The sequence below is a fragment of the Ciconia boyciana genome, chromosome 10 (genome assembly GCF_034638445.1).
Source record: "Ciconia boyciana chromosome 10, ASM3463844v1, whole genome shotgun sequence".
Taxonomy (NCBI): domain Eukaryota; kingdom Metazoa; phylum Chordata; class Aves; order Ciconiiformes; family Ciconiidae; genus Ciconia; species Ciconia boyciana.
Window position 1 is genome coordinate 28,486,967 of NC_132943.1, and position 26,153 is coordinate 28,513,119.

The window sequence follows — 26,153 nt, forward strand, 5'->3', positions numbered from 1 at the left end:
ACTATCTTATAGAATAGCCTGCATTTACAAAAAAAAAAAAAAAACCCAAACCAACAAACCAACAGCAAAAACACCCTAAGACATATGAGGTTAAATGTATATGGAATTCTGCAGCCAAATCCATAATTAAATGGCTCTTATGTGAAAAGCTGAAATGATAAAAGAAAATAAAAGCTTATTTTAAGTAAGAACCTATTGTGTAGCTTTTAAACACTACCCAGATAGTTACCTAAATGAAATCCAATGTTCTTTCAGAAATAATGACCTGCTTGCAAAAAGATAATCAGCACTTTCGACTGGCAAAATACAGTAAAACCATGTCGAAATCACATGTACAGATTGGTGAAAACTCTGTAGGCCTGTGGACTTCATCAGCAAGAATAGACTTAGTTTCATAACCATGTCTTGACTTCAACGTAGATATACTACCGTACACTCCTTTAAAAACTCAGTAATTTGCTTCACACATACTAGTTTCATTAACAGTTCCCCTCCCTAAGATGAAACAATTCTCCTGACTGACAATTTATAAAAGAATTCTTCCCAAGTCAGATTATCTGTGGCAGTCCCACTTATCAGTCCCTCTCCCCTACCACATACAAACATACTTCTACTTTGATATCCGTGCATCAGTAGAGTGAATCCTTTTCCTTAAAGACTGATACATATACTACAAACTGAGCACAGAGATCTGCTCTGAAAAATTCAAGTCTTTGAAATTTCCCCATACTATATTCATAATATTGACTAGTCAGTGATTTCCAATTGACTAGCAAATAATTAAAATTAAGTCATCTGGAAGTCTGAAAAACAGTCAGCTGAGCACGTATCTAATAATATAACCTGTTTCTTTTAAATACAAGCATTTTATTGCTATCTTGTCCTGCAGTCACAACAGTCATGAGGCTGGCACCAACCCGCGAAAGATGCATGGTTTTCAAACGCTTAAGCTCCATTTGATTTTGATAGACCACAAACTCCAGCTATTGTTTTAACTACTCCTAAATAAGCATGAACCTTATTTACTGGACCTGTTGTACTGAGTGTCACTAATGTTTAGTTATTTACACTAGTTTGTCTAATGGAATTATTCCAGAGGCATCTGAAAGGAAATGTTTCATCCCAAGAGCCTAGCAGTAACAGAGAATTTACAGAAAGAACAAAAGCAGCAGCTTAAACCCTACACAAATGAAAGTCTGCACAAACTGATGGAGGTCTCTAGTAGTAGAAACTCAGAGGCAAGATGTGTGGCATCAGGAAATGATCAAAATATTTGCTTTGGGGTTTCTAGGGGCAAAATGGTTCCCAAAGTACATAATCTTAAACAGAGTGATGATAGGATTCAGAGCAAATATTCAAAAGCATATCAGAGAAGTTCTGATAAATCCCTGGCCACAACTGAAAAGTGACTTTCCAATGAAGCAAACCAACTTTCTCTTGAAAGAAAGCAGATGGTAGAAACTCCTTTTCCCACAGCCAGCTTGAATCTCTACCCAATGTAGAGGGGAAACAGGCAGTGCCATAGCCAATGCATCTAATCGTCTTAGCACTGTAAGTAACCCGTTTTCCTTCAAAAGCTGAGGCACTATATAGCATTTGTGGAATACCTTTAGAAACCTAGTATTTCAGATGTTTCCAGAAAAAATAATAGTGCCATTTCCTTGCTTCCAAAGCAAAAAATGAAACATATATTTATTTGTAACATGCTGACATCAGCTTTCAGAGCAAAAACCAGACAAATACTTAAAAGGAGGCGTTGAAGTTTAAGGGGTTTAGAACACACTAGTTTGATGGAGTTTCTCTCTGACAGGTTGCAGATGTTTATTTACTGATCATTTGCACCAAAAGTCTACACTGAAAACTGCATTTGAGAAGAGTAAATTAGACGCAGCAGGCGCATAGTAGCCCCTTCAAATAGTCCTTCAATCAGTTTTTAGCATTATTGAGCACCAAAATAATGGACAAAAAAGCAGAGACATAGCATCCTCCTAACAGCTAAGCACCTTTTAATATAGACTTCTTTATCTGCACTCTCAAAAGGCAAAGTATTGATACCTCCTATGGAACTGCAATAATTTACTTACCTATATATACTGACAGGAATGATGAAACAGCTCCAGCAATGCTGATTCTGAAGATAATATTTACAAAATCATATCAGATCTATGGAAGTGTTAACCTGAAAGGACTTACCTGCATTTTAATTTAGAGAATAACTCTCTCTAGTTATATATCTTTTAAATGAGGTGACTGAACCTTATACAGAGTCTGACAGCCTAAGTACCATCATCTATGAGAACGATGTACTGTATTATGAGAGCAAATACTATTCACAGCTTAGAGATAACTCTCCCATTTGCTAATTAGTCATTTTAAAAAACAGATGAAAACGATCTTTCCCAGGGAACAGAACAAAAGCCAAGGAGAGAAGCTACTCACATTCCTTTGAGCCGTTGCCACATTTTCTCTGCGTGTCCTCCTATTTGATACTTTATAGAGGTGCTTTCCAGTTCCCGAGTTGTTTCCGTCGCTCGAGCCCCCATCGTTACTGTCCTACAGCAATACAGTTACAGTCAGGCTCAGCAGCAAGTAAAAGCATTCTTTAGTCCACTACAAATGTCAGAAGATCCATGCATGTTAGACAGTAGCTGCTGTCATATCAAAACACATCAGAATTACAACAGCTGAGGGACAATCCTGCCTGAATCGCTATTAACTTTGATAGACAAATCCACTCTTCCCCCCCCTCCCCGAAGCACAGAGCAAGTACACACAGCTCCTCTGACCTCACGAGTCTAATCCATACGGGTGAGCCAGCTACTATACTACTGACTGCTCAAGCTCCTTTCTCATGCACTTCTTCTGCTGTAGGAATACGCACAGAAGCACAAAAGATTCCTTAAAATGGACTATAATTCATTGCCATGCAGGATAAATGTGAATGGCTTTAACAATCCAGAAGGAAAGAAAGGCTGGTTTCTGCTCTGCAGGTTGGAGAAACAGGCTGCAATAGGAAAGCAGATGGTAGAAGCCAGTATCAGCCACATCACCCTACAAAAAGAGTGCATGTTCAAATGCCAGAGCTTTCCTCTCTTTAGTTGATCCTGAATTGATTCTTAATGAATAAATATCTACCAGCCTCTCAATAAAAATGTGACTGTACAAATGCTAAGTCGGTACTGAAGACACGTATAAATCCCTGCAGAAGAGAAATCAGAGAGCTCTACAGGTTGTTATTGAAGGAATATGCTGTAATGATGACTATTCACCTTCTCCTAGCAACTCCACACAGTAGGTAACTGTCAATTTAACTGGTGGAAAATGCAGCAGCTGCAAGACAGCCCGCTCAGCGAAACCTTCAGGACAGCAGCATGCGTGTGTCAAAATCTGATGCTGAACTGTGTGTGTCTGCCAGCAAAAAACAATTAAGTGCATGCAAACAGCAAAAGGGTTGAGGACTAAACAGTATGCCAGCTGTGCAGCAGATTGCCAGCTCTGCCTTTCAAGTGCAAACCTAAGAACCTAGTTGTACAGCCAAAGCTGGGTTTTGGAGAGGGCAAAGGAGAGGATTTCCTTGCTGCTTGCTCAGAGACAGACTTGGGTTTGCACAGGAGCTCCTGTACTCTGCAAATAGCACCTATCTTGTTTGGTGAGTCAGTAACAATCTTCATTTCTGAAGCAGCAGCCAAATAATCAAATATACCACAGACTTATCTCAGTGATCATGTTTGTTTCAATCAGTGTAAGAGCTGTGCAAGAAGCCAGGCAAGAGGGGTGTGCCAAGTAGGAGTAAATATGTCTGAGCTTTGCCAGCTACTGGTGTCACTGCCAGCCGGGAAAAGGGGCTTTGGGTCCACGATAGAACAGTGAGGACGAGCGTCCTCGGATGCCGACTGGAAGGACCCTAAGGGTAGGAGATGCATACCTCAGTGTGGCTTTAACTAGACAGCTTTGTCTGTGTTCAATTTTACAAAGATGTGAGATGATGAGAGGTTCCCATCTGATGCAATTGGCAGAAATGGATAATATCATTAAGTACTCAGGATCTCACAGAAAAATAAAAAAGAGGCTCACTGCTTTGAAATAATCCTAACACTTCAGAATTTCCTCATCAATTTTCTTTCTCTAGGATACCTTTTATTCACATTATATATTTAAAATATACCCTATGAGAGTTATAAACCAGTTTGAGATGCGTCTTTTACATACTGGTTTCAGGTGGATAATTAAATAGTACATTTAATTTACTTCTACGGATTTAACACATACACAATTTTAAACTAGTATTAATTCACAGACTTTCACAGAATTATTCCTGACTCAGACATGTAAGAGTCAGTACCATAAAATTTACTAGCAATATCTGAAAACAGTCCCTGGGTGAGCGACATCTTTTACAATTTTCAAACAGCATCACACAACAACAGTGAAGAGATACAAATAGCTGTTTTTTCAAAAACTGCAAAGCATTTATTTGCTTAAAGGCAGCAGTAGTATCTTTGAAACTTCACCGAGGAACCACTTAAAAACTTCCAAACTTTCTGCTCCTGTTATGCATGGAGTCCAACTAAAGTTTGTAAGAAAGACTATAAATATCCTTCCATGGAATAACTAATGAGAACCTCTCACACTAATCTGGGTTCTTCCCTGCCTTTTAACTGCCAGACATCTGAAGAAACGCAAAGAAATAAAGTATTTATAGAAACCACATAAACCTCCCGGGACAGAGGGGAATTTGAAGGGCCTATTTTTTCTCATAGAGTGTTCCCGGCTCTTGTTGTCCAATTCTACAATGAAAAAATAGCGGTGTTTGTAAGCTGTTCTCTCTCCCTCGCAAGGAAATAAGTAGTTGGAAATATATTGCTTTGACTTACTGGAGAAAAGTATTATGAGCAGGTAATATCCTGTAGGAAGGGAGGAAGGAACAAACTGCCCAAATAATATCACTGCAAATGGAGATACACCTGCTAACTTCACCAGAACTCCACAAAGGAAAACTGTAAAAACTTTGCTTCCTGCAGGACCTTACCACTGTAACAACAGAAATTCCTACAGCGAAAGCACCTGGCATGGCTTAAGCAAAGGACAGACAAAGCAGCCACCTCCCCAAAGGTTTATCCTGAGGATTGGTATAGCAAACGACCAGACATGACACTGAAGGGTGAAATTGTGTCTCTGAAAATGAAAGAAACAGCAGGAAACACATAAGAACAGATAGATAAGGCATTAGAAAATCAAGGAAGTAGCTAGAGCGAGTGTCCTGTATGTCCCTAAGGAGAGAGAAACAACCCATTTAAAACAAACAAACAAACAACTTCTAGGTATGCTGTTATCTTGGAAACATGAGCAAAGAAATCCTTATGGAGACATGGGGAAAGGAAGGACCTTTCCTCCCTTTAGCTTCTGTGAATAATGCTCAGAGAATGAAGCAGCCGAGCCTGCACCCCTCCTCCCGCCCAGAGGAAGGCAGGCACAGAGGCTGAGAACGACAGAGCCACGGCAGTGCCAACACCCCTCTGGCTCCAAGAGGCGGAAGGGGCAGAAAGGACAGGAGTGTGCTGCTGGACTATAGGACAACCGTACATTACAGCCCATTCGTAGCAACAAGGGGATCAGAGGAGGAACTACGGACAACCTGACTTGCTCAGAAATACGCATCTGTGCCCCTCCAGTACAAAGTGGTCTAAAGAAGATCCAGAATACTAAACAATGAGCAGCTACTTTAGGAAGCCAAACCAACCAGAGAGATAGCACCTGAAATGATAAGTTGTCTTAAATAGCTTTTCTCTTTCCACTTCCTGTTCTTGTTCTGGTTTTCTGTTCTTGCCCTAGCTAACCTGATGCTTGTGCTACAGTTCCAGCAAGTTGTTGTTACAATCCATCTTCCTCCTATAAAAATATAATCTTTTTTGCCCTTTGCCCGCAGCTTTTTATTTTATTTTAAATTTCAGCTTAAAATTTCCATACTGAAGTGAACACTAAAGGAAAGCCTCTAGTAGTCAATATGGAGAAATATTAAACCAGGAATAATTAACTTTTTCACCCTTAATTATGGCAAAATAAAACTGTTCCAGTGCCACTTAATCCTCAGGTAGGAAGCTACACTTAATGATAATGTATCCTAAGCTCTTTTTCTTTCATCTAAAAATACTTCACTTCAGTAGTAATATCAATGCAAAGAAATAATTTTAAAATACACCCAACACTAAAGAAATCAGGTTGGCTTTTCAATATTGAGTACTGAGGCCTTTACAGTTATGCCAAAATCACACAGTTACAATGAAAACAACTTATCTTAAAACTGGGAAAATCCTGCAGCTAGCCCAGTTAGCTATGGAAACAGGAAAGGGATTGTGCAGGTTTTGATGAGGAGAATGAGAGCTTTATTTTAAATAAATTCTCTGCTCCTGAAGGGAAATTAAATATGCTTCTTTGTTTGAAGTTATCTTCAAAACATCTAACTCGTGACAAATGGAGAATAAGGAAGTATCAAGAGGCCTGCAGAGTGACTTGTCAGACTAATACTCATCCCTCCAAACCTGACAACACAAACTTCCCTGTGGTGGAACTGCAGGAGAGCCATGAACCAATTAAGAAATTTGAAAACAAACAAACAAAAAAACCAACAACAACCAAAAACCAAAACACCAAACAAACCCTTAAAAAGATAAGATACATTTGTTGTAAGTAGTGACAGCATGTATTAGATCTGTACGCTGACTGTCCTGGCCCTGATCTAGCAAGCACTAATACACAATTTTAAGCAGGTAAAGCATTGCATTTATTTGCTGGGTAAGACAAAGTTCAACACTATTGTAAATAACAGAGTTAGATCACTGAAGAACTGCCTGCCAGTGGACGCCAGTGGTACACGGTACTTTGTGAACAGAACCTAAGGTAGGACAGAGATCCCATCACTCCAATTCTGCCCTTGCAGAAAAGGAATGGTTTGCTAGACAGCGTTCTCCATGTCTCCTTCTGCTGTCCCCATTGTCTATTACATTTGCATTTGTGATGTGCAATCCCCTTCTTCACAAGCAGAGTTTCCAGCTTGCTTGCAATGCCCAAATGTGTGAATTGTTGATTAATAAGAAGCGCAGCAGAGGAAAAAGGAATATTTGGTCTTATTAAAGTTCATGGACTTTATTTAAATACATAGGCCTCCAGCAATCTGGCAATGGCAAAACGTTGATGTTACAGTAATCTTGGATTTTCAGATTCTCCATAGAATATATTAATAAAATTAGTAGAGTTACATAATTGAGGAACAGCAACTTTAAAGATTTACACATATGGTCTACACAGTGCATTGGCATTGGCTTAATTAAGTAGGTAAAAGAGTTGGGATTGATATATTAACAGTGGTTAGATGATCTAAATAAGGAAACCCAACCAGGAACATTTTCCCTTTAATTCATTTTTTTTATTTTAGTATTTTCTGCTACATCTGATTTACTGTATTTGAGGCTTCTTCATATAATCACTAAAGTATGTATATTAATTCACGTGTCCTGCAAGTACCAAGCTTTAAGTATAGCAGGGAGAAAAAATATCTTCTATTTGTTTGCTATATGCATGGCATATCATATTAGAAATGAACGTAGAGTCAGATTTATTGAAGCTTTTAGGCAATTAAAAATGAAAACAAATACCCATGAAAGCTTGCAAGTAAATTAGCTGATAAACCTCAGGGCACAAATAGATATATATTTGCAAGCCTAGTTATGACATATTAAGACCTTGTCACATTTTACTGTTCAATACTGCCCCTTACTAGAGGTCACCAGCTCCTGTCTGTCACAACTGTGTGTGAGTGTTCACAAACCAGTTCAGTGCCAAGTAAACTTGGGCTGATTAAAGCAGATGTCTTAAAACTGCACTAATGTTGTCTAGGACCTCACTGCAGTCAATAGAATTTAGATGTCCAGGTGCCTCAGGTAAGCACAACTATTTTTAAGTCTACTTTGAATATGATCTTTCACTCAGTTTAATTTAAGGAATCATTCATTTACTTCAGTGAACCAAACAATCTGAAAAATTCTGGGAGATGGAGAGATGGCAAAAAAAGAATAATTGCAGAGATGAGGAATGCATGAGAGACATGCTACAGATAATCCAAACAGAGAGAACTGCAGGGAAAAACTTGCTACTGCGTCATCAGTAGCAAGACAGAAAAAGATAAAAAGACGACTATTTTTGAGCAGCTGGACTTGGAAAGAGGCCTTGGAAGCAGAGTTTGAAAAGTGTTGAAAACAAAGACAGACAGCTGTCAATCAAGAAGAAATCAAAAGTTCAGCGGAAACTGTGTTGCATGTCAGTGAATGAAATGAAGCAGGACAGTTGTTCAAGGCAGGGTGATAAAAGGATCATCTTGACCTGCTTTGTAAAATAGATGCTCAGTTGGCAGTTGCATGCTACATCTTTCTCCAGGTATGTGGAAACTGGCCAGCAGAAATTCACTGGTAATTTAAGCTGAAAGATAAGTGTTTCATGCACAGGAAACAAACTGGATGTTGAGTGGAGAAAAAATGGAGAGTATAGAATAGTTCTGAGGTTGTCTTTAGTCTTACTTCCCATTAAAAGTGACTCTCTGATAACTTTTCAGTACTTAATTGTAATACTTCAGAAAGAAAATGAGAGGCTGTCGTTACCTTGTTCAAAATATGACTATAGAGAACCACTGAAAACCAGATTAAAGTTTCTGAAAACGGGAACTTCAGAAATTGCATGTAGCTCATACAGTGTCATTGGCAATTAGCACAACCTAAGAAAATAGAGGTTATAGGTTTTTAAGGTTTGGTGGCTTTTAACTTCTTTATTTAGGATGAGTTGGCAAACCAGTTTTGAAAAGCATCGGCTGAAGTTGAGGAGGAACATTCATGAAACAAACACTAACTTTCTGGAACTCCTTAGGAAGCAGTTTCGCTACAATACTAATATGTTGATTTTTGCAAAGACAGGGAACCATTCCAGAAGTGGCAGCAGTGAGGGAATTGCCACAGAGAATCACAAGGATAACAGTGTACTTCATAACAACATGAGATTGTTACCTTTCAATGTCAAAAAGGGCAAGACTGCCCCCATAGTGTAGAATAAACTGTTGTAGAATAAATATAAATGTTCCAGGTTAGTTGTGCTCCTTTTATCAGAGGCCACTGCCTGTTTTATCACATTTCATATGTTTTCAATCTCTTCTTTAGGAGTTTTTATGAAGCCATTATAATTTTGACAATCATGCATAGAAGAAGTAATGGTAAGGTAAAAGTAATTTGAACACAAAAGCTATGGTTGACCGTGAAAAATTGTAACTGCCACGTTACTGGTATGAGCATAGAATTAGAGAAGGAGAGAGAGAATACACAATACAAGGCAAAAAGAATTAGGAAATCTGGATTTGGCAAAGCATTTGCCAGTTTATCCCACTGAACTACAGCAGATGTAAAGAAAATAACTAGTCCATGGTGGCAAGATGTGTGTAGACAAAGACAACATGGAATAAAGTTGTTTCAGCTAATTATTGTCTAAAACAGGTTATTTCGAGCATTCATTCTGAGCTACTCAACAAAGAAAACAAGAAAATCATTCCCTCTTGCTATACGTTACTTACACAAAGACCATAGCAACAAGAAAATGTTTCTTGATATTTATAAAAGACTATAACGGAACAGATGCCAGCAGAAAAAAAAAAAAAAGCCTCTTCATCTCAAACTAAAGATGTAAATTAGGGAATCTACCCTTACCATAGCTGTTTTTACTGTAAACCAGCTTTCCACTAGTAGCTGACCCCAAACAGGTGGAATCAATTCATTACACCCCACATAGCAGTCCCTTCCAAACCTGAACTACAAAGCTGAGCTTTTCAGGACCGAAGGGCAAAGGCACCCCCTTTGAGACACAAGACCGTCTGCATCATAACCCCAAGCATCTCCTGTAAATTTGATGTGGTTCTGGATTATATACAATATTGCATGTGATAGTTTTGAAAGCAGATTACATCAGTGCTTTCAAAACTATCAAGGTCTTAATTCATGTATGCTTTTGCTTTAAAGAAAAATAAGATGATCGTGACCTCCTCAATCCAGGCTATAAAAACATTGAAGGAAAAAATCTACTTAGTAATGGGAGCATATTGCACCTATGAAATAGCCACTTGACCAAGAGAGGAAAGCAACAAAAATAACTAAACACATAACCTGATTATTTTCATTTGTAAATGTCCTAAATGCACAGTTACTTTCTTGCAGATATTACCTGGACCCACCTTGGCTCCGACTTACGGGGGGGGAAGAACGTAAAAGGAATCTGATTCTTTATATTTTATTGAATGTGGAGACAGTCACAACTATTGTGTTGCTGTTTAAGTTTATAGATTATGCTCCAACAATCAGAAGAAAGCACAAAACAAAGATGAGGGTTTTTTCAAGCCTATCTTCTTACACTCTGGGTGCCTGTGTCAGTCCCATAGAGTCAGCTAAAATTTGCATTTGAAAAATCAGAATCATTCAGAAGGCATGTACAGAAAGCTAAACCATGATTATCTAAACTGTAGCTAGAGGATTTGAGGTTTGGGTTATCAGAAAATGGCTTTCCCCTCAAAAAATAAGCAGTTAATATTGAATACTATACTACTTTCTTTCCTACTTTACACATTCTGGGGAAAGACTAGCATCTGTAAGTAAAAGCATTCTAACCTGGGTTGTCAGGTTTCACTTTCTTCCAGTGAGAGGAGAAAGCCCCAATCCCACACCAAATCTCTTTTGTCCTTAGAGAAAACATGAGAAAAAGGGCATTCAGTAGTGGTTGACTGGCAGGTAAAACAACAGGGAAAGCAGAGGATAAGAATCAACAAAACAAATAAATAGTTAACAGGAAAATTTGTATTTTCACTTCACAACATCCCTGATAACTACTTTAATTTATATAAGTGTTAATGAGTGACAGAACAGAACTAAAATTCTCCAGGAAAGTAATTCTGCACCTATTGTGGTACTAAATGCGGAACTTGACATCATGGAGCAATGGTGAAGACCAAAAATATAAATTATTTCCAAAAGAACTAGATAAGATATTAACCACAAGTCCAACAATGGCTGTTAAACAAAATGGTTCACATGAAACCTCCAGCTCAGGATGTGAAAAAACTGTGGGATTTTACAAGGTAAAAATGCTTATTAGAGAAGGATCACTCTACCTATTCTTTGTTATATTCCTTTCCTAAGTCTTTTCTCCTGCCCATCACTGGGAACAGAATACTAAGTGATAGAAACATGGTAGTTCTTACAGCTTTATTCAATATAAAAGTGCTTCTCATGACATAAAAAAAAAAAATTATTCATTTTAAAATTAAAAAAAGTATCTGTAGATGCAGTAGTTTTCCTCCTTAATTTATAAAACAGTAGTCTCCCATAAAACCTTTGCAAAATGCCTTCCGCTTCAGTAAACAAGATGGAGTCATTGGTACTGCATATGCATGGTAGAAAAGTAAATATATAGAGAGTCCCTAACAAAGAGCCAACAATACGCTCCACACATCCTTCAACTTGGACTGGATAATTTGTTATATAGTGCAAAACCTACAGAAGACATGTAAGGAACCTGAGAAAAAAAATCAGCAAATGCAAGCTTAATTTTCACAGCTTCTAATTTCAAAAAATTCAATCCGTACAAAATTAATATTCTCCAAAAGTCAGTATGAAAGAGAAGAGAAATGTATTGAATATTATTAAGTACGTGACGTGACTGTGTTGGAGTATGCACAATATTATCTGATTCAGAATTCATCTATTCAGAACCTCTACACTCCAGGGAATTGCTACATAACCTGAAATCTAAGTGCAGCTGAAATCAGAAAGGCCTTTTCTTCACATATTCTGCATTTTAACCTTAATTCCAGCAACTTGGATTCCAGCTTTTGGCTTTCAAACATCTTAAAAGATCAGTGGAGTATTAAACTGATGGTAAAAACTGGCAGCACATTTAAAAATTAGTTCAACAGTCTAGCATGCAAAAAGATTAATGACAAGAACAAAACTCTGCTGACAGTCAGATGTTTAGTATCACTTAAATGTGTTTAATATCATTGGAACATGCAAGTTCAACCAAAGTGTAAAGGTAAAGTTTAGGTAAGTTTTAAAGTTGTGCTGGCAAAATACCTCTCTGTCAAGTTTTTCATATCAACCCATGATTTGGTATAAATGTCTATGCATACATTTTCCAAATTCAAGTCAAAAAGCAACTAAAATGATGAGTTTTCAAATAAAATGTTTGTTTCTTTCTTAAGTGTTAGACTGCTTAGAATGACAGGTTCTGAAAGCATGATTTAATTATCTGCCTTAATAATTTGTACTTTATTGACCCTTGAGCAATTTAATGTTAAACGTATGTTGAAAGACTGATCGTTAGTGGAGGCCAGCAAAACTACTTGCATTTATGGGTTGAAACCTGAGGCTAGAGGAGCAACTGAACTATTCTTAATGCCAAATGCATTACTGATGGAGCAGTACATTAGCAATAAGTTTACATCTTTTGTCAGGTATACAACCAAAAGAGCTTTTCCAACCTTAAGAATAGCTATAACTCCTCCACCACAGACTGTTTTCATTAAAATGGTTTTTTGCACCTGACATTATCCTAAGACCACTGCTAGGACTCCTGGGTAGAGTGGGAACTGAAAAATACCATTACTCCATCTCTTACCTTATTCACTCTGTACAGTTACTAACACTGATGACTAAACTTTGATATGCTGGTGAAGTTGCACTAGTGATAAAGACTTACAAAAAAGGAGTGTAAAGGAAAAGTAAGCCCTACACAGCACATCAGAATCCTTTTTTGGGCTAGCTTATTTTTCTTCTGTTTGTTTGTCTCTATCTTTATAATGCTTCCTGCCTGTATTCATCTCCATCAATGTAATTTCTGACCATTTTTAGCATGTGTAAATAGTTGTAAACCTCCTATCAATAGCAAAAAAAATGTTTGGAGATTAATACAGACAGAACCTATGTCAAGCTCTGGGAGATGGATGAGTGAACTCACTCTACTGTGTTTAAAAATGTAAAAATATTTAATAAAACAGTGAGGTGGTTTCCCTTGAAATAGAACACAGACTGAGCACAAACCAAGCATGGATTTATCAGCTTACAGAAGTGAAAAGAGATGAAGAATTTCTGCTTGATCTCACACAGCTACCTTACCAGATCAGGGCTCTCCCTGCTCATTATTAAGTCAACAAGGTAACTGTGCTGCAAAAAAAGGCAAATTTCAGAATATAAATAAGTAAATGCAAAATACAGGAAGTGTTTAGGAGATCTCAGGTAAACTCTTCTGTCCAGTTTTAGGAACCAAGCTTTAATAGTTTGGGCAAATAAGAGTGAGTCCAGAGGTGAAAAACAATAATAAATAGCATAAGTATAGATAAATATAAATAAAGAATAAAAGTTAGCATAAAGAAAGGATACAATAATTGTATTTACTAGTCTATAAAATAAGAGTTTGGTTAGATATGATGCTTTTTTAATATATATATATATATTGGATGCCAATGCTAAAAAAAAAAATCAGTGGTTGTCAATATATAGTTAGGGTAGCAGAAGAAGTAATCAGTTTAATTTGTAACAAACAAAATTTAGGCTAGAAATTAAGAAACATTCTCTAAACACGATAGTTAAACACTAGAGCTGGATACCCAGGGTGATAATGGAATCTTTTTCACTGAAGCTTAAGAACAGAACAGACCAAAAAAAAAAAAAAAAATCAATCAGAAATATAGACAGTCCCTTGCATCTTTTCTATTTCCATTTTTTTAATCTTGATTTTGAAAATAGGTGTTTTAATTAGCTTGGGTTGAGATATTCAAATATATCCCATGAAAAAGAAGATAGCAGCGGGTCCCATAGAGAAGCAATGGGATAGCACATTATAAGCACAAGAACACTCAGCTACTCACAGGAGAATTCTCATGACTGGTAAAATCTAATTTTCATTTCCATTAATAAAGTACAGTCTTTTTCTTATAAAGAGAGAAAGTGTTCTTAAAAATATCTACGCTATCAATCCAGCATTCTAGAAACACTTTAGCAACAAATAGCAGTTTGTACTTCACTCAAAATGAAAATATTTCTGACTCTCCAGAAAGTATCTACAGAAAGCAATGAGTATATGTGCACGTTCTATGATCTAAAAAGTGCATTGTTTCATCCAGCCAGGTGCATTGCTGAACACAGATTAGCATGCTAGTTTGACCAATTCCACATCACTTTCAAGAGCAATGGTATCATTGAAGTGTATCTTTACAAAACACTTTTTTTTTTTTATTTTACAGATTAGAGTAATAGATGAGAGTAAGAAAGAACCAAACTTGTTTCTAAATTGTTCCACTGTTTAATTATTCTTTTTACTAAAAAAATTGCCCCTCATTTCCAACTGTTTTAGCTCCAACTTCCAATAATAGGATCTTTTTCCATTTTCATCTCTTGCCTTATAAACCCTCTCTGCACTACATTGCTTCCTCTTGACCATACCTACGGATCATATTCCAATTGCCACATAATCTTGTTGATAAACTAAAAAAATCAGAGTTCTTAAGTCTCCAACAAAAAGATCCATATGTCACTCTTTTACAAGATCAAAACAATTTTCAGTGTTCGCTAAAATAACTTCATTGTGAAATCAGCCTGAGTGTCCCAGCTGAGCTCTCAAACAGTTCTATTTTCTGTGCTGCCACAGCTGTTTTCTGTGAAGTAACTTAATTTGTCATCAGAAAGATTAAGTTCATGCAATTTTTTTTTTTTATAACTAGTGGTTAGCAAAACTATCATATGTTTGATAGCTTCCAACATTGATGGGTTCATCAATCAGATTATTTATATGACTTTTAATAAAAGATGAGTAAATGATAGACAATAAGCCTTTTCTTATTTAAGACAATAAGCCCTTTCTTATTTCAGGCTACAAAATGGCCTGGGTGAACATGTAAGAAAAAACCCAGTAAAACAGGATAGAGGACTAGTGATTGATTGTTAGTTCAGAACTATTTTAAGCATCTTTACACTGTTAACCACTTTCCGGGGCAGTATTTGATGCCTAAATGAGAACCATTAGCACAGATATCTGACTATCATTGCAGAAAAGGAAAAGCTAGAAATGGAATTCAAACCTGACATTTTGTTTTTCCTCTGATAAAAGAATGATAGTATATCCTCTGAAAATTCCAAAATGCTAAGTTCAAGGAATATTTCAAGTCAAACACATAATTACCAACATAGCTAGAAAAAGAGGTGCAGTGTTTCTATTCCAGTTAACAGCTAGTTTTATCAAACATCACATGGCAATAAATGTGATGTTTGATAAAACTTTTTTGTTGTTTTTTGTTGTTTTGTTTTAAAGATGACTGTACATTAGGATATGAAAAATATTTACTATATTGTGATGGAAAATGACTGGAGGAAAATATGACATTTAGTAAGTCAAATTTTAACAACATCAACATTCATTATAGGTTCCAATAGACATGAAAAAAATCTTGCAGTTTGCATGTAACATTTTTAGTCTGGTACAAGATCTTAAATAATGTAAGTTTTTATTTCAGGCTACAACATTTTTCACTAAATGCAGCCCATTTGAGGATTAATGGGATTTCCTCCCTATTACATACCTTCCTCAAAAATTTGAAGGAAAGCCGCCATTTGACAAAAATAATTTTAAAAAAACCCCAAAACCTAGTTTAAAACTTTTCTGGTACCCAAATGTAATTCAATATACTTTGATTGTTTACAGAAGTGGTCCAAGTAATTTATAACATTTAAATTATCTCAGAACTTAATGGCATTAGCTTGTATTTATACATGCAAAAAGCAGTTCATTTACCTTTCATATAGAGCAAAACTTTGGTGAGTCCATACTGATTTTAAAGAATCTGTAAACTAAGGTGTTCTGCTTTGGGCTTTTACTTGAGAAAGTGGTAATATAACTCGGACAGTTCCACTGTTTGCTTAAGGCCTGATTTAGCTCTCACTGAGGTCTTCTGGCCTAGGGAACTTTTCTTTGTGAGGCTGCTGGGTGTATCAGCATTGACACAAAAAGCGACTGACAAAAACTGCAAAAGAGAGGCCACACAATGCCACAATCCTCTGCATTAGGTGGTCCTTTACAAATGGGTCGTAGGGTAGTAAGTCCCTTAGGGCTGCTGCACTATGAAGGATCTGGCCTCTATGTCACAAAGCAGGAATTTTACACAACAGGAAATATCTCCCGTGATCCTATTTTTAAGTAAAGGTATTAAATTTTGACAGAAAGAATGTGCTCCAGTCATTAATCTTAAACTTTTAAGATCAGCATGATTTGAGCTGTAACTCTAAAATTTGTGCAAACATTTACATGAAACGGTCACAGCTCAAGTTTAAACTGAAGCACCTGCCAGAATATTACTGAGATCACTAAAATGCTGGATATAACCGGAATAATATCTTTCCCTTTGTTCATTTTTGTTCCTTTTGTTCCAGAAACAGCCCAGTTTCTGGAATATGAGGGCTATAAAGACCTTTGATTTGATTATTGCATGCCAATATCCTGTCTGCAAAACCAGCCAACATTACATATCTAGAGAACAAATATGAAATTAGGTAAGCATAAAATGAGCCTTCTCCAGCATCTTCCCAAACTAGGGACTTTTTGAGCCAGAGATTACATTTGATAGCATGTCCCATGGTCCCTGCTAGATTTATTCCATATGAATTTGCCTAAAGCTTTCTTGAAATCCCTTATTCATTATTCTCCACAACATCCTGGGGCAATTCATTCTACACTTCAATAACCCATTACAGAAAATATATTGTCATTTGTATGTTTTAAGTGTAACACATGCTAATTGTATATGATCTCCCTAAATTCTTGCATTAGAGGAATATTAGATAATTATTTCCTGTTCACATTCTCTATACCATTCAGTTTCATACTATTCGCATATAAATGACATGGATTTAGAGTGGCATAATATTTCATGTTTTATTCTCAGTTCTCCTCCTACAAATTACAAACTTTTCATGTGTTTTTTCATACTTGCTGAGCCCTGAGCTAGCATTTTGAGATAAGTATCAAAATGATATCAAAATAACTTTCTCAAGTAATAAAAATATTACAGAGGCCATTACTGTGTATGTATAGTTCAGGATTGTTTTTTTTCCCCTCCCTATGTTAATGATTCTTTATCCATAAATTGTCTAATATTCAAATTGTCTAGTATTTGTCAGAAATCATAATATTGTTTTCTTTGCTCATTTTTAGCAAGAAAAAAACAAAGCTATCAATTACTTTTAGCATGCTCTTCTAATTCAGCCTTTTCAGCATTCCATCATGTAGATCTTGTTTCATTTTGCATTCCAACAAACCTTCACAGAACATGAATTACATATTGTATCTGGTCCTTGAATTAGGCTACAAGGACCAATCGAGGTTTTCTTATCTCAAACTGATATCAGCTTATTATTGCAGTATTAGAATTTAGCTCTATTCCTGAATTCTGATCAGTTATTACAGACTTTAAACTGTCTGAATCATTGATGCATTATTCGTAGAAGTTCAGAAATTATGCTTTTCTGTAGTTATAGAACTAAGTTTCTAATGAAAGACTGTACTTCAGAGAAACATACATTTACTTTGCAAAAATACTAGATATATTCAAAAAAGTTTGAACTGTATTCTCTGAAAATAGAAGTATAGTAGTGAAAGTAACTGAAGCTAAACAATGCAGTGCTATGAAAAAATGCTGACTTGTGAGATTTTTACAGGAGGAAGCCTAAACCTCTCAAATTACAAACTTTTCCTTTTCTGTCAACGGTATTGGTATTTTAAAATTACATAGTTCAGGAGTAAGACTGTCACTGGGACAATTGCAAGCAGCTTACCAGTCCTCATGACATTTCAAAAGATAGGTATCCAAGGTGGCTCTGTTTGGTGACACAGTACCCTAAGCAACAATACTGTCCAGCACATCCCAGGTGGGTAAAGTATTATTCCTTCTGCCATTCAACAGACAAGAAAATCAGTTCTCCACAAACCCTACTTCCCACTTATTACAGAAAAAGAGCTTACAGTCAGAGGCAAGAAGGTATACGCTCCCACCTCACTCTCAGGAAAAAGAGACCACTCCTGGGGTCAAAATTTGAGCTGCCACAGAGAATAAAATAAAACAGGCAAAGAACTATCCCCTGTGCAGATGTCCAACAGCAGAGAATTCCCACTTTAGGTAACTAAGCAGTGGTAAAATCTTACAATCATAGAATAATAGTATGCTTTGGATTGGAAGGGACCTTTACAGGTCATCTAGTCCAACCCCCCTGCAAGAGCAGGGACATCTGTAACTAGATCAGGTTGCTCAGAGCCCCATCCAACCTGACCTGGAAAGTTTCCAGGGATGGGGCCTCCACTACCTCTCTGGGCAACCTGTTCCAGTGCCTCACCACCCTCACTGCAAAAAATTCCTTTCTTAAATCCAGTCTAAATCTGCCCTCCCTTAGTTTAAAACCATTGTTCCTTGTCCTGTCACAACAGGCCTTGCTAAAAAGTCTGTCCCCGTCTTTCCTATAGGCCCCCTTTAAGTACTGGAAGGCTGCTATAAGGTCTCCCCCCAGCCTTCTCTTCCCCAGGCTGAACAACCCCAACTCTCTCAGCCTGTCCCCGTAGGAGAGGTGCTCCAGCCCTCGGATCATTTTTGTGGCCCTCCTCTGGACCTGCTCCAACAGCTCCATGTCCTTCTTGTGCTGAGGGCTCCAGAGCTGGACGCAGTACTCCAGGCGAGGTCTCACCGGAGCAGAGTAGAGGGGCAGAATCACCTCCCTCAACCTTCTGGCCACACTTCTTTTGATGCAGCCCAGGATACGGTTGGCCTTCTGGGCTGCAAGTGCACATTGTTGGCTCATGTCCAGTTTTTCATCCATCAGTACCCCAAGTCCTTTTCCTCAGGGCTACTCTCAATCACACCATCCCCCAAACTGTATTGGAACCGAGGATTGCCCTGACCCAGGTGTAGGACCCTGCACTTGGCCTTGTTGAACCTCATGAGGTTCACACAGGCCCACTTCTCCAGCTTGTAAGTCTTGCTCAAGTGTTGTGCAAACAGTGTGGTCAGAGTAAAATTTCCTCACTGTGAACTTAACCGTCCTATGGCAGCTTCGCAAATCAGTTAAAACTTGACTGCATTATGTGAATTATGAGTTCTGAAGAGGAAAGAGCTTTTGGGGCAGGAGAGGCTGATTGTTCAGGTGTGTTGCTAAAATTAGCAAAGGTTTACACAATTCTTATGTATCATGTGAACACTGTTTTTAATATAACTTCCCTTGTCTTTTGAAAGACTTCTGTCGTGGTTTAACCCCAGCCAGCAACTAAGCCCCACACCACTCGCTCGCTCACTCCCCCCCCAGTGGGATGGGGCAGAGAATTGGAAGAGTAAAAGTGGGAAAACTCATGGGTTGAGTTAAAGACAGTTTAATAGGGAAAGCACAAGCTGCACATGCAAGCAAAGCAAAACAAGGAATTCATTCACCTCTTCCCATGGGCAGGCAGGTGTTCAGCCATCTCCAGGAAAGCAGGGCTCCATCACACATAACGATTACTTGGGAAGACAAATGCCATCACTCTGAATGTCCGCCCCTTCCTTCTTCTTCCCCCTGCTTTATATACTGAGCATGACATCATATGGTATAGAATATCCCTTTGGGCAGCTGGCGTCAGCTGTCCCAGCCGTGTCCCCTCCCAACTCCTCGAGCACCCCCAGCCTGCTCGCTGGTGGGGTGGGGTGAGAAGCAGAAAAGGCCTTGACTCTGTGTAAGCACTGCTCAGCAATAATGAAAACATCCCTGTGTTATCAACACTGTTTCCAGCACAAATCCAAAATATAGCCCCATACTAGCTACTGTGAAGAAAATTAACTCTATCCCAGCCAAAATCAGCACACTTAATAAAGAAGACTAGAGAAATTAAGGAGTAGTGGATAATACAATTTCTAATACAGTTTTAAGATATACTCACCTTGTATAAAAAAGCAGCTATTTTGTACAAAAAAGCAGCTAGAAGTTTTAAAGGTTTGGCTTTTTTAAGAGTGTACCTGGCTTTCTGAATTTCATAAATAACTTGTGTTGGTGTGGGAAATTATATTAAACTATGAGGAAAACAGAAGGAAAACAAACAAGCAGAAATATAACTTATCCAAGTGCTCCGACGAGTATACAAGACAAAAGTAGAAGCACAAGTATAACAGAACATGATAGAAAGATTTCATCTTATGCTTGTCTTCAGAAGTCAGACCAATATTGTTTCTGCTCTTCTAAGAGAGTGAAACAGTATTCAAGTACCACTTCTGAGATCAAAAATATTAATTACATTAGGAAACCTAACAAACATTTTCTAGCATTAGCAACGTACTGCTTGATATTTTTCACACCAGAAAGTAAAATTATGTCTGAATTTTTAAAAAAATAATAGGTCAGATCACATAAAGACTTTTATATAAGCCAAAGCCCAGAAAGAGAAGAATACAACAGTACGATAAACGTTACCTTAGTACCTCCTTATTTCAGCATGATACATCAGTGAATCCTCACGTGTTAATATCCCACAGAAATAATAGAGACTAAAGCTACATGGGTGCAACATAACCAACCTTTTTTTCTGCAGGAATGGCAAACCTATTCCCCCTGCCTTCTCTGATTGGTCTCAGCCAAGAAATTCTCATGGTATTGAGATAGTTACTAGCATTGGTGAAAGAGAGGCGCACACATAGGTGAAGATATGATCTGGAAAAGGGGAAAAGAAGGGATGGTAAAGAAGATTTCCAGGTATCTTCTTTGGAAGGCATTAAAAAAGAATAGAAAAGAGCATTTTATTTTTCCCTGGAAAGCCTTGTCCTGAGGCTTCCCAAGTCCCTAAGCCTCCTAGCAGATATTGTGGGAGTGAAGCAGTACCTGCTGTAGAGGGAAGAAAGGGAAGGGATCACTTAACCAGCTTGGTCATAAGCAAATCCATGAGACCAGACAGGAGGCATCCAAAGGTGCTGAAGGAGCTGGACAAGGTCCTTGTGAGGCTGCTCTCTATCATCTATGAAAGATCAAGGGAATTGGGGAGCCCGTAGAACAGAAGGCTCAGGGGAGACCTTATTGCTCTTTGGAGCTATCTAGTCAAAGGATACAGAGGAGACAGAGCTAGACTCTTCTCAGAGGTGCACGTTTATAAGACAAGAGGCAACAGACAAGTAGAAACGTGAGAAATTCTGGTATTTGGGGGAAAATTACCATGAGAAATTCCAATATTTTGAAAAGAATTTTCACCATGAGTGTGGTTAAGTACTGGAAGAGGTTGCCCAGAGGGGCTGTGGACTTGCCGTCCTCAGGGGTGTTCAAGGCTCAGCTGGACAACTCCCTGAGTACCTTGATCATGTTTGACTACATGACCTCCAGAGGTCCCTTCAAGCTAAAACTAGAGCTCTACGATTCTAACATACAGCAAAGTACTGCCACCATGGATAAAGTTGTATTAGCAAAGCTGTGTTTTGCACTGCAGTAAGTTTGGACTTTTCATTACCAATTACTTGAAAGTTCTTTTAAAGTACTTGAAATCTGAACACTTCACATTGTCTCCAGTAGCAGGATATAGACGATAGAATTTACCTGCAGAATTCATTGCCGCAGGATGCAATTGATTTAATTATGTTAAGGTTTTTAGCAGATTAGGTATAAATAATAATGACAACTGCTATTAATGTAACATAGGATACAAATAAAAAGGCTAGCAATTTTCAGGCTTTAGTCAGACCATAAGCATATCACCAGATGGAATAAAAACAAAATTATCTTGTTACAATAATACAAAATCATGGCCAGGTATATCTAATACACAGTACTATCAGAGACAGAAAATTTAATTATTTAACTATTTTCCTACGTTATATACTGTTTTCACTATTAAGTATCTGAAGAACTATTTTGTGTATTTGATTTTTGAGGATAAGTAACAGACAGTACTGCACATCAGTAATTATTTCTCTGCCTTTCCCTTTACTCAGTCCTCCAAAATATAAAAGAACAATTATGACAGTATGCAAAAGACAGATAAAATACTGAATTTTCTACTACTTACAAATTATTGTTGAAACATATGCATCTATTAAATCCATGTTTTTGTATGCAAAGGTACTACAAAATAGATTTAAAATTTAATATTCAATAAACCAAAGTATAATGATTCATTCAGCCCAAACAAAGGCTAAAAACATTAAAAGACCAAAGCCTGGAAGAATTATCTGCTTTGTTTTAAAAACACATTTAAAATGAAGAGACCTTAGCAAATTTAATCTGCTATAGCTGACATCATTCCTGGGCATTGATTCAAATTCCAAATTTAATTTCGGTGAAGGTTTAGTAAAAGTAATGCCTTCTGCAGACTCAGACCCATCTGACTGACATTATATACTGATAACAATAAAAAGTAACTTAATCAAATATGGTTTCTGTAAACAGTTCTTAAAATTAAGAATAGATGAAATATATGTTAAACTGGCTTGGGACAACATTCTATTGGATGTTGCTTACTATTAGCATAGTTTATGCCCTTCCAAGTAAGTATCAGCACAGACTTTAGAGTTCTTTTGAATGCATTTTTTCTTTTCGATAGACGCATGTTCTGTGTCACAATTTGATGACATTTGATATATTGATACGGTGAAAACATACTTACTACTGAAGAGATATGTATGGCATGGTGATCAGAGCACAGAACAGAGAAAAGGAAAATCCAGGCTGGGGAAAACCTCTGCCATGGGCCTACCTCCATGACATTTTAAAGATTTAAAATTTGTGACAATGGTAAAAGGAAGATTAAAAGTAAATGTATTTATTTTACTTTTTATGGTAGATATCAAAGTGTACTTAGCTCATCCCTGTTATTGACTTTGCAAAATTGGCAGGAAATTGTATGAGTTGAAGCTTTCTTGGGAAATTTTTAGATTCCAACTTGCTCAGAAAAATTATCTGAAAGTACACTTGGCAGAGCCTTCTATAATCTCACAAAAGACCACATTGGAATTTGCTGGGGATTGACAGAGCTCCAAGCACATATATTTGCATATGCAAAAAACATTACTTGCATGAAAAAAATTGCATTTCTTCATACAGACTGATATTTAGCCAAATCAATTAAATACTAACTTACATAACAGCTCATTAATCCTCATTAGTGTGGGTTTGTATAGTTCCTAGGATATCTATTTGTAAGTATCTGAGCGGGTAAATACTTTCCAGTAGCAATGAAACACACACATACTCTATTCTACTTATTTTTTTAAAATTACAGCATTTAAAAACAAGCCCAAAAAGGTGCCAAGCACATAATATTAAAACCCTTCTCCATTCCCTTCTCAGTTCCTCAACTCCTTTCCTCATAGGAGGACGTGTTAAAGAAATAAGTATACCCCAAATTAAAACTTAGATAAAGATAAAATCCATATCCAGAAGCTTTTTCAGAAATGCTTTCCTACCCCTTAGACTAGAAGGCTAGAGAATATGCAAAAAAAACCCCGCAACCTGTGTGAACTCACTCAGAACATCAGGTTATTTAACATGTCCACAGCGTTTGGGCTGATCACTGAAAAAAGAAAGTGCTCATCAGTGAAAAATCTAATTACATACGTTTCCTTAGTTTTACGTTCCTAATCAATAAATATCTTCAAATTAAATTTCTGTTTGTAAGAATACCACAGTTGATTATACACTACAAAATGGTATTTTAGAAAAAAATCTGAAAGATACAATAATAGATACATTCCCTTTGTGGACTAGGAATATGCCCAAAAATGTCTGTGTTAACAAAGTTGTTGAACTTAGTTAAAATGAGTGCTGAGAAGGCAAACACAGTCCTTACTTGTTTTAATTCAATAAATGTCATCTCTCAACACTGCCCCACACAATTACTGGCAGATAAAAACAATTCTTCCCACATTGCAATCACTTCCTAAACAAGCTGGAGCTTCTATTTTGATAAATTTTTTATTCCCCATTACCTTTCTTCAGTCTTCATCTGTCACTTCCTAATAAAGAAAAGGGGAGACATTGTCTTCAGCTGTGACCACTGCCAACAGCAGTAATAATGGCGGTGGGGTTTTTTGTTTGTCTGGTTTTCTGTGGGTTTTGTTTGTTTGCTTGTTTGTTTTGGTGGGGGGTGGGGTTTTTTTAAAGAAGGAGGAGGAGAAGAAAAAGAAGATAAAACATACATGGTTTTAGATTTCCTCGGGAAATCATGAAAGTTAGGACGCTCCTGATGATAGTTGAGATTGAGTTTCAAAAGCAAGCCTGATCCGCTTGGTCAGAACTATTTAAATTGGGTTACAGTCTTTGCTGAAGGCAAATAAACCCCAGAAAGTCTTCTTCCAAATTATTTTTTCAGACAACAAAGCCCAACCATGTCAGACATGAAACAACTGATATCCTTTAAAAGTTGTGGATTTAGAGTTGTAAGGATTTTAAAAGATGATAGCACCCACCTTTTAAAAGTTTGCCAAATACAGATTTCTTGACAGCTGGAGGCATGCGGAACAGCATTTTGTTACATAAGGAAGGGCAGGGGCAGTGCCAAGGGGACACAATGGTAGGCCATAAATGGAGAAGTTAACCAAGGCCATTACGGATAACTTCACCCCATCTGTGATTTATTGCTTGTTTGTGCATCTGTAAGACACAGTTCAGGACACGGAGTCAGTATAAGTACATCCTTTTAAACCCTTTTCTAATGCTTTTTCATATCACGCTTTTTGGGTGAAAGTTTATGATTCTGATCTGAATCTTTATGGATGTGAAATATTTGGTATCCCATAGTTTACATAAAGCTCAGGCAAATGTAAGAGATTATAGCATGTGATAAAAGGGCTGTACCTCTGGCACAAAATAATGCAAAAGAGAAGAAATGCTGGCCAGCTTTCACTGTATAGCCCTATACAGTAAAACAACACCAGGCCAAGGCACCAAGGGCTGCACAACCAAAATTACGCTTGGCACTGGTGTAAGTTTCAAACAAATGTGGCCTTTTATAACTAACAAATATTTTGTTCTGTGGAATCATTTTAGTTCAGAATTTCTGATTCTTCCTATTCTCCACACACTTTTAATAGCAAGTACCTGGTGGATTAAACAGAATAATTTTGCTAGAAATTTAAAAAACATAGAGTATCTCAAGTTTCTCATAATCTCTCAGTATTTTCCAAAGCAGCTCTTTGTTTCATTTTGTGTACAAGGCTTCAGCCATTTGGGTGAAGACAGCAGCTTAGAAAGATCTTTTGTAATGCACCAAAAACAATAGGCAAAAAACTCTGTGAGGTTTATGTTCAACATTCTTCCTGCAAATTCAGTGTAAGTAAAAATAGACCTAATCCAAAGTCAGTGTAAACCCACGGCATCCCAAAGGATGCTGCAAAATATTTATACAGACATGCTGGAAAGCTCACATTGAAAGGAAACAAAGGAAAAATAAACTGACAATGGCAAAGAAAACAAACAACAGGAGACAAAACCAAAACACTCATCACTCTGATCACACTAATGCAGAGATAATTTTTTACCCATAATCTGTTCACTGTCAGGCAGTTCATAACTGTCTTCAAAATCCCAGAAATACCATGGAGTTTGAGTCTAAAAAGAATTCCCTGATGAAGAATTTATGCTGTCTAAATAAAGAGTTTCTAATCAGACTTGGCATTTTTTTAAAAGCTAAGAACAGCATCAAGAATAATGAACTTACAAGACTGCCTCTTTAAAGAAATTAGATCTTTGCATTTTATCCTCCTATTCCTTTCATTTTTGTCCTTCTCATATATGTACATTTAGGACTTAATTATACAGAAAACACAGTGATTTGGTCCCAAGCCAAGAATCCATTTGCTGAACAAAAAGTGTAAACAGGAGAATAAATTTGAAAAACAATATTTTGGATTTTTAATTAACTGATAAACAAAACATCTTGGAAATTTGCATAAATTACACACTGAATTTTAGAAAAGCAAATAATAAAAACTGTAACTATGGTCCTACTTCAAAATATTTAAGACAGAGCATAATTTGAAATACATTAATATCCATTTGAAGATGCTTACATAGACAAGCGTCTGCTTATAGTTTGAA

General features: G+C 37.1%; 1 protein-coding gene across 6 annotated transcripts in view; it reads right to left on the minus strand.

Moving 5' to 3' along the window:
- The window catches only part of PDE1A (phosphodiesterase 1A), a 233,792-nt gene that overhangs the window by 161,025 nt on the left and 46,614 nt on the right, over positions 1–26,153 (minus strand). For 3 of the 6 annotated variants that reach the window (XM_072874737.1, XM_072874738.1, XM_072874734.1), the window contains one exon: positions 2,440–2,553. In XM_072874737.1, the coding sequence (XP_072730838.1) occupies positions 2,440–2,543 (104 nt within the window). In that variant the 5' untranslated portion in view covers positions 2,544–2,553. Of the gene's footprint in view, positions 1–2,439; positions 2,554–20,653; positions 20,743–24,523; positions 24,708–26,153 lie in introns of those variants that run through there. The other 3 variants (XM_072874735.1, XM_072874736.1, XM_072874739.1) reach the window with 2 other exon arrangements.